We start from the raw sequence: 10,000 nt of genomic DNA on the forward strand, positions 1-10,000 counted from the left end.
ATCTGAACTAAGAGATACCCAGTCATATACAAATGGATATGCAAGTACATAGACAGCTACATACAGGATGCATTGACGATTGCACTCACACATATTCGTTATGTATGTGGTTGATACAGTGATGACAACAGTCGGGACAACCCGTCAGACACAGTCATATCGTAGCCGGATATCAATTCCCCTCTGATGTCCAAGTTGGATGGTGTATCTGCACACATCATGATCCACAGTGGCCTGTCAAACGCAGCATCTTTGACTGTGCAGATCACTTTGACCGCAACAACATCAACAACGTTGATTTTCCCCTTTGTACCGTCCAGGAAGAAACATAAGTGTAAATCATGTGACTCCCCAATCTGGTTCTTGCAGAGCGGGATGTCAGTGAGGGGTTTGGTATTGTACATCACCCGGAGACACAGGTGCTGCTTGTGCTTGGTGCATGTTACAACATGTACACTCAGTCCAGTGCATTGACAGCATGGGGCATCTGCAGGTGAAGAGGTCAGCGCCAACTCAAATACCATCTTATTCTCTTCTTTCACATGTTTCACTGTGTATCGCGCCTTCACATGAAACATGTCACGCTGACCACGCCTGATGACCAGAGGCCGTGAAGCCATGGCATGTCGCCCTGATTGTATACGACACCCGGTGTCTTGTTGAGGAGGATCTGGCCTGGTGTTAGTGAGTACAGATCCTGATATAGTGACTTCATCGCTGGCTGTGTTGGAGTCCCACTCCAGGGTCGGACCTGTGTTAGAAACAAACACTGGATGGAATAAAATGACAGGAGTTGTTAACAGTTACATCAGCCAGGTTTGCGTGTTGAAGGTGACGTAAATACTAGTAATCGTTCACGCCCCCAAAAGGTAAACGTTTGCTTTACATTTGGTTCAGTATTTATCTCTTGTCATGACACAGCCAAGGAGGAGACATGAAACATGTAATCATATATAAATAACCAAATAGTCATTTATGCACAAAGGAGCATATAGCTATCAACTAGAGTGAGGTATATCATTGAAGACAAGGGCGACAACCCACATACCAGGCAAGTTGAGACATGCCAACAAGCTCGAAATAATCATATATATTGCAGGCCTTTAAGTATTAGTTCCAATAAACACTTACATTTTTCAGACTATGTTTAATAATCCAATTTCTTTAACATATCCTTTCATCGAAAGAACGCATATGCGGGTAAAACAGTCTTGAACTGAATATTAACTGTTTCATAAAAACTGAAAATTATTGATCTGAAATCAATGATCACCCTCTCAAAATACACATACATAGGCACGATGCTCCCTCCAGATTGTCTTAGTATTGGTTGAAAAGTACACACACGTTATTAACCAAGCTGATTTTCACAGATGTAAATAAAAACAGTACGAACATGGTGTAAAATACCATGTTAGATCATGGACTTGCTCATAGTCAGATTACCCGTGAGGATCCTGGGTAGAATAGGTCTTCAGTAACCTATGCTTGCCGTAAAAGGCGACCATGCTTGTCGTAAGAGGTGACTAACGGGATCTGGCGGTCAGGCTCGCTGACTTGGTTGATGCATGTAATCGTATCCCAATTCCGTAGATTGATGCTCATGATGTTAATCATTGGATTAATACACACGGTTCCGGGATAAAGGTGATTGTTATTTGTTCTAGCTGCAATGTCCATACGAGCATTGTGTTTTGTATGTGTACCGTTCTTAAACAACTCACATGTAACCTGTTCTTCATGTCCAGAAATTCTCTTGTGAACATTGGGTACTGAAAATAAGTAACCACCTCATAGGTTACGACTCACAAATAGTATTGGCAGGCAACATATCAATATTAAAGATGCCAAACATCGCAAGGAGGACTTTGTTTTAAATACTACTTATTGTTCCTGAAAACTACTATAAAACAAAACTTGGTCTTCTTCATTGGAACGACATAACACATATGTCGAAATTCCTGAACATAAAACATGACAAGATCTTATTTATCGACAGAGAGAATTGTACATCAATATTCCCACATTATCAATGGCCATGTGACAATATACTAACATTTATAACAATATTATTAAGGGGGCGGGGGCATTGAACGTCTGTAAATGTGTCCATATAGATGCACAACAGTGACAAAGTTCGTCATATGCTACATTCATTATAAGCATCTCAAACCTACCTTCAGGTACCTCTGTTGGTTCCAGAGTGATAGTGTTGTAGGTGTCAATTTCTGGTAAACTGTTTGGCCTCCTAGACGGGGAGAATGTAATAGACCTGACTAATCCTGTCGACTTGATAGTAGTGACTAGATGATTTAAGTTGCCAGGGACACAACTGACTCCTGTTCTGAAGAACCCAACTTCCTTTGGGGACTCTTCCAACAAGGTGTTCAAGGAGCCAGCAGAAGACAACATCAGTTGTAGATCCTCTATCTGGTCAGCTTTCCCCCTCATCTGTTTCGTATATTCAGTGGAAGACTTCAGTTTAGTCAGCAATGTCTGGGTTGACTCATGGGCCTCTTCTGTCTGTTTACGTGATTTGGTGGATTTGTCCTCAACATCTGACAACAGAATGGCTCTTCTTTCCTGTACATTATCAATCAGGTTGTCAAAAGTCTGATTGATGTCCTGCTTAGCAGCTTCTGTTGATACCATGATGGTTTGTAACCTTTTCGTCAGTTCCGTTTCTGTTTCAGATAGTTTCTTTGTCTTCACTTCGAGTCTGGCCATAGTGTCATCAGTAGACTGTGCCTTATCCTGGTGTGCCTCAGCTACAGATACAACGTTGTGTCCCTTCCCTTTATCGTGGTCTAGCACAGTGCAAGACACGCATATGATCTTGTCACAAGTGTAGCAGTAAAATTGCTGTGGCTGTTGATGCTGACTACACTGATGTAAGCGACGAAAGCTCTGGACAGGTCGGCCTTTCATCTCTTCAAAGGTAACTGTCGTGTGATGTCTAGATAACCTGTATCGGCCATGTGATGTTTTACACTCTGTGCACATGAACACACAGCAGTCATCACATCTGGCCACAGCCTCGTTGTTGTCCGGACAATCTGTACATGGAAAGCGGAGACCTTTGTGGATCTTCAGATCGTCAAGGATTTTCAGAATGAGGGGTTCGCTTGGAAGAGACTCGACTCCATTAGGAAGATGATGATTGTGGCGACTGATTGGACAAAGCAACGTCTTGTCTGTTTCCTTGTAGATCTTCTGGAGACAGTCATGACATATACACTGTACACAGCAAGGCATTCGGCGGGGGAGATGGGAGGCCTCATCAAACTGTTCATTGCAGATAGGGCACTCGGTCAGGTAGTTCTTGATGGCTGACAGAGCGATGAAGTCAGACATAGTGATCTCTGAATAAGGAATGACCGTTATATTTTCCGTATGTTTGCATCAAAATGAATTCAGTTGGACTTTTCAGGTTTTACATTTTTCTCACATGAATTTCACGTACAGTTATTTAAAGTGCTGATCGGTGATTCCTCAGGCAAAACATGGTTCTATGGTTTAAACCATATTTTACTTAGATAAAAGCGACAAACCATTTACACAATCATATGAAATCACTGCTGTAGGTTTGAATTTTTTTCAAAGACCTTGAACTTTTGAGCTAGAGTCATGTGACGCTCTTCTGAGATGAGCTTGTGAGTTTGGTTTAACGCCGCTTTTAACAGTATTCCAGTTATATCGCAGCGTGACGGCTTAATGTGGGAGGAAAGTCCGAAATGATGCAGGTCGTTTACCACTTCGGTGAAACCTACGAGCACGGGTATGGTGCTGACAAACCTAGAAACATAATCGGGGCGAACCGGGATTCGAACCCACAATCATAGGTTTCTGGCGTGCCCATGGGACGCAACTCGTGCCCCATGTATTCTTTAGATGTCAACTTGTTTCTGTCTAAGATAGTAATACTTACATCACATAACCTCCGCCCGCTGTACCCTAGATCCCATTGACGTTTAAGGCTTCTACATAGGTAACACTCTGATGAATAAGGTATCTTGACACAAAACAGATAAACATTGAGGATCTTATGCTTGTGGGCATAGTTATGGGTTTGGTCATAAATGAAACTAGACACATTAAAGACCCCGCCTGTGATGGCTATACAGGTTACATCTGACATATGAATGGTGGAATATTTCAATAAATCCGAAGTATGAAGAGATAATATCATAGGTTCTCAAATGTCAAAATATTTCTGTCGGTGGAGTAAGTAATATCACAAGTCGCTGGCAGATACCAAAATAATAAATAACCAGTCTGAGACTTACTTGTTAAAATCTGTATCGGCCAGGGATGTCAACGTCTGTCCGTTTGTTAACGCTGCACTCAGCAATATTCCAGCCACATGACGGCGGTCTGTAAATATTCGATTCGAGTCTGGACCAGACAATTCAGTGATTGACATCTTGAGCATTGAGCCACGCATTAACCAATTGCAAGTCGGCGAGCCTGACCACCCGATCCCGTTAATCGCCTCTTAGGACAAGCATACACATAGTCGCCTTTTACGGAAAACATGGGTTGCTTAAGACCTATTCTAACCTGGAAGTTCACGGGTCGAATGTCAACGTGTCATATGTAGTTACTTCCCATCAATGTCTACCATTGATTCTGGAATTCTGGAATTCCGGATATTGGAATATTTTAGCCAGACCATTGGTGTTGAAACCTTGATAGAAACACATAATATGTCTCCTTGAAGTTTAAAGAAAATGTACATACTCAAAAGTACCTTAGAAATTGAGAAGGGTAGTCGCCATAAGCTGGAGCTGATGGTACATGTATATTTGCTCAACAAGACGGTGAAATTCACGATTGGAAAATCGAAATCATCCCGATTGGGACAGGGTCCGCCATCAGTTTTAAATTCTTTGAACAGATCCAGAGGAGACATTGAATATTGTTTCACAGTTATTTCAATGATTTCCAACTCTGGTACGGCAGAGGTGATGTTTGAATGTAAACGGTCTTGAAATGTTTTCCTTGTTTTGATGATGACAAAGCAAATGTCTGTGTCCTCTAAAACAGTTAGCTTCTGAGCAAGCAAATACTGACTAACATATTATTCAATATAATTTTGCCTTTGGGTGTCATGACTTCATTTAGTGTTTATCAGAGAACAGATTTGAATATTCTGACACTTTCTATTGCTGTTTGGTGTTTGTCACCAGTATGTGGTTTTGATTTATGAAAGGTTTATTTAAGAAATAAACGACTTGTGGTCGTTGTTTATTGTACAATAAAACACTGCAGGGAGAATAGACCATGAGGGACGCAGTGTTTTATTGTACGATAAACAACGACCACGATTCGTTTGTTTCTTATATGAGATAACCTCGTTGATTGAATGTCCAAGCTTAAATATTAACCCGAATTATGATAATGATGACTCCCTGAATATAATTCGGCCTCGGAAATGTCGGACAAGTCCATTTTACGAACAGGGGGGATACGTTTGGTATACCCCGTATATTATCACCATCCTCGCGTCAATTATCTGTACCTTTTCTTATAATACCGATTGTCATATCTCTCCAACTTTTGGATGAGATCATCGGCAACTGCGTTTATCTGCTTGTCCAGCTACATCTATTGGGAACAACTTACTGGACACTTTCCTCTCAAAAATAAGTCTTTATGACTAAATGGCAAAAGATGACAGTCATATAGTCCTACTATAACATTCATGCTTACATAAAACGCTATGTTTCATGAATATTGTACAGCATAACTTAGGCTTCGTTCATTGTATAAGAATCCATCAATAGTTAGCGTTTGCTTATTGATAAAGACGTTTAAGTTTGTTCAGGTTAATGGCTCCCAAACAATGCAGGGTGAACACATGCTGTAAACTGTCACTATCAGGTTAAAGTACAGTACACTTCCGGGTTGGTTGTCACAGTAGCTTAGCCAACAGATGGATTTTAGCAGATATAAGTCCACTGTTTTTTCTGAGGGTTCTACGTGCGTAGGAGTCAGGTATTAATGCAATCGAGCGGTATAGCTTTTTAAAAAAACTGGGTCATCTTGTCGCTAGTGAGCAATTGATGGTGGTCACAGTGTCCATTTTCTTGAATTGCCTAGACCTCGCTCAACAATTACATGCATCTAAGAGGTGAACCTAACTATAGTGTTATTTGGTGTCTACTGACCCAGACCCCTAACATATAGCCAGTATGTAAGAAGATATATGTTAATGTGGATAGAGACCACATCATATAAATCAACGGAAGGACACTGTTAGAGTCAACATTTGTGTTAACACTGTTGTTTACCAGTATAAAGTTTTACCATCAAAATGTTCAAAGTACAATTCCATTACTGTTTAACCTAGTTTTGCTAGTATTATGCATTTTGTAGCAAAGTAGTGTATCGATTGACAATTAAGTCAATTTTGATCAATTATTATCTGAAAATGTGTCTCACTCACCATTATATCTGTAAGGATCCTGAAGTCGTGCAGTGTTTGAGGTAGCTACGGACAACAATGTCAGCGTCAACAGACGAATATCTACACAGTCTCTCTGCCCACTGAATCAGACTACTTCCGCCTGAGACTGCCTCATGCGTGTTAGCTATATTCATATTGAGTTGAACAGAATCTGGGTTAACTATATTTTACATGAGATCGACCTTATCAACTAATGCCACTTTAGGATGGGTGACTTTCATACATTTTAGAGAGTAAGTGAGTTTGATTTTACGCCGCTTTTAGCTATATTCCAGCAATATCACGGTGGGGGACACCAGAAATGGGCTTCACTCATTGTATCCATGTCGGGTTTTCGGCGTGACGAGCGAATGCTTTAACCACTAGGCTACCCGACCGGCCCTGTTCGGCAGCTTGACTCCTGATGTTTTCTAGGGCTTCGGTCCTGTGTTCACACTGAAGCAGCAATATAGTTTTCATAATCTGGAATGAGAAAGTTGCACTATAGTGTGAGTGAGTATGGTTGTACGCCAATTTTAGCAATTACCCCCCCCCCCCCCCCTACATTTTAGACGTACGTTGATGAATAACGTACCATCATTATAAAAGTGTTATTGCTTATCTTTTTGTGATCATTAACAGCTTCCAACAGTAAACAACGAGAATACGTGTGACGTGACGTGACGTTACAACAGAGAGAATACGTGTGATGTGACGTTACAACAGCGAGAATACGTGTGATGTGACGTTACAACAGCGAGAATACGTGAGATGTGACGTTACAACAGCGAGAATACGTGTGATGTGACGCTACAACAGCGAGAATACGTGTGATGTGACGTTACAACAGCGAGAATACGTGAGATGTGACGCTACAACAGCGAGAATACGTGTGATGTGACGCTACAACAGCGAGAATACGTGTGATGTGACGTTACAACAGCGAGAATACATGTGATGTGACGTTACAACAGCGAGAATACGTGAGATGTGACGCTACAACAGCGAGAATACGTGTGATGTGACGCTACAACAGCGAGAATACGTGTGATGTGACGTTACAACAGCGAGAATACGTGTGATGTGACGTTACAACGGCGAAATTACGTGTGATGCGACGTTACAATACTGAGCGTCTACTGAACATACACTCAAACGATATGATCTCTCAACGACATACGTAGTTCATAATTGGTTGATGTTAAATGTCAGGTGATATGTATTTTAAGGCATGTAAGAGACCTTATGGGTGAAAAATCATATTTTGACTTTTCATTACATTTTTAAACTACAGCATCTTCGGACCACAAAAACACATTTTTTTACAAGCTTCAATTCATATTTATTACAGAGATGCATGACATCACACATTGCGATCTTCACTGAAGTAAGCTGATGTCAAATGTCTTTATGACGTCATAGCTCAATTGTATTCCATAAAGTCCCCTTTATCGTGGTGGGTCACATATGTTGATAACAGTTTGACAGTATCACGCGACTGAATATGTTTTCCACTGTTTGAAACGTTTGGATAAACCTGTTTTAAAATACTATGCATTGACGCTCACAGTTCAATGAACACTTCCGTTAAAAGAATAAAGGCGACTAAAACCAGATACATGATCATAAGAAATATCTGCTAAAACCAGAGGCCATTTTACGATTCCGGCTATATCATGAGTATGTGTTTGTGAAACACCGTCACATAGTGATGATACCAGGTGTTGCATGGAAAGGCAAGTCAAATGTTCTCTCTGAAGCCTTCGTAGAAAGAGCAATCTTGAATGTACCTCGAGAGAGTGAAATGTATTCTCGAATGTAGGGAGTGAAATGTAGACACCGAACTCTGAAGCTGCTAGAATATTGCTCGACAGAAAGGGAACTTCACTATTGGAAACTTGAAGTCATCCTCTTGTCATTAAGTCTTGTGGAGAGTCACTCCAAATCTTGATGCATAGATCTAAATATGTTCCACAAAGCGATCGTAGCGCTATGCCTGTCGTAAGCCTATGATAAAGAATGGGAGTTACGATCATCTTAGCGCTACGATTGCTTTGTGGAACGAGGCCCAGATGAGGCAGTTTCACTGGTCTCCTTTATACTTAGTTCAGGTGGGTTCAACTTTAGACAGCTTCCAACAAGAACTTCTTGTTTTTTATTGTTACGTTTCAGTATTTCATCTGTAATTCCTTGATTCCCAGTAGGCACTCTGCAGTCCAGCCTAAAGACTCTGACTGTTTGAATTGATCTACAAACAACGTATAAATAGTGGCTATTGTTGTGCTTGTCTGTAATACAGCCAAAAGGCTCAGGCATAGCAGGACCAGGGCTGGACAAAGACAGAACCGTGTGGAACGCCGCAGTTAAGATCTCGGTTTTTTTCAGATGTATCCGTTTTCACTAAAAAGCATTGAGTTCTGCCAAGGTAGGAACTGAACATACCGTAAAAATGGTAACCATAGAAACATATCGTAAAAATGGTAACCGCAGGGCCATTCCATTAATTCTGATCTGTTACTTCAAAGTCAGCAGTTGATCATGATCGATGTGTCGAAAGGTGCACTTAAATCAAGCAACACTGGAGTCATGTTGCCAGAATCAACTACCGTTCTTTCCCCCAGATCATTTAGAATCCTCAATAGTGCTGTATTGATGTTATGTCGGCGACCTTATGCGGATTGCAACTTGAATTTGGTGTTTGGATAGATGATTAGACAGGCGAATGTTGTTTGTTTGTAAATTTGGTTAACGCCACACTCAGAAATACTCCAGCTATACGACGTCTATAAATAATCAAGTCTGGACCAGACAATCCACTGATTGACTTCATCAACATCGATCTACGTAATTGAGATACGATGACATGCATCAACCATGTCAGCGAGTCTGATTACCCAAACACGTTGGAGGCTGCATTGGAAACAAGTTTTCTCAAAAACTACTGAAGTTACATTAATGAAACTTTGCATGCTTATAAATCTAAGACACAGTTGTCATGACTGAGTTAACAAAAACTGTGCCGTATTTTTTTGAGTTTTCGGAGTTACCTCCCTTTCTCCATGATTTAGATGTTTTGCATCATGTTTGCCATGCCTGCTTTTAGAAAATCAGATCTGAGGTAAACACCTCAAATTCTAATGTGCCCGTTGGCGGGCGTAGTGATAACACTGTTTTCTTATTACAGTACTACGCTACTTGTACACATCATACACGCCAGATTCAGTTCGTGTTCCGAGTGAATTACGACTGTGCATATATACGTACATTATGGGTTACAGATCAATGGTCAATGATGATACAAATTAGCAGGGCGCGGAGTCATCCTACAGATGACATCCTCAAAGTGTCAGCTTTTTTACGGGGTTATTTACTTTGGTCATGTTGACAAACGTCCGGATCAGAAGGTCCTATCACGGGATACGGAAATTGTATAGCCTGCTCAAGAATTGCGACATTAAGATTTTACAGGCGCTCCTTCAAATTTTGTTCATAGCTTTGAGTATTATTCAAGGGAAATAACTCGTTTCGTCGCTCACACGCGAGTTGACTCGC

At 40.9% G+C, this 10,000-nt stretch overlaps 1 protein-coding gene across 2 annotated transcripts; it reads right to left on the reverse strand.

The window, feature by feature from the left end:
- LOC139456574 (tripartite motif-containing protein 2-like) lies at positions 1-6,522 on the reverse strand. Of its 2 annotated transcripts, none has more exons than XM_071238364.1 (4): positions 6,449-6,522; positions 2,178-3,362; positions 1,725-1,772; positions 1-751 (listed from the first exon to the last, which is right to left on the reverse strand). In XM_071238364.1, exons 2-4 carry the CDS (start codon positions 3,352-3,354, stop codon positions 99-101), a joined length of 1,878 nt encoding a protein of 625 aa, XP_071094465.1. In that variant the 5' UTR covers positions 3,355-3,362; positions 6,449-6,522; the 3' UTR covers positions 1-98. The 2 variants fall into 2 exon arrangements, with proteins under 2 accessions (XP_071094465.1, XP_071094466.1); XM_071238365.1 differs by lacking the exon at positions 6,449-6,522 and adding an exon at positions 4,287-4,369.
- Positions 6,523-10,000: the final 3,478 nt, after the last annotated feature.

This window comes from Haliotis cracherodii, unplaced genomic scaffold (assembly GCF_022045235.1).
Source record: "Haliotis cracherodii isolate W230 unplaced genomic scaffold, xgHalCrac1.p SCAF_11, whole genome shotgun sequence".
NCBI lineage: Eukaryota > Metazoa > Mollusca > Gastropoda > Lepetellida > Haliotidae > Haliotis > Haliotis cracherodii.

What these genes read in the sequence shown, in the direction of transcription:
- LOC139456574 (XM_071238364.1), bottom strand. Translation starts at nt 3,354, where the DNA reads ATGTCTGACTTCATCGCTCTGTCAGCCATCAAGAACTACCTGACCGAG. An exon ending in ACCAACAGAGGTACCTGAAG is followed by an intron (nt 1,773 to 2,177) that starts GTAGGTTTGAGA and finishes ACTTATTTTCAG; the next exon opens with TACCCAATGTTCACAAGAGA. An exon ending in ACATGAAGAACAGGTTACAT is followed by an intron (nt 752 to 1,724) that starts GTGAGTTGTTTA and finishes TTTCTAACACAG; the next exon opens with GTCCGACCCTGGAGTGGGAC.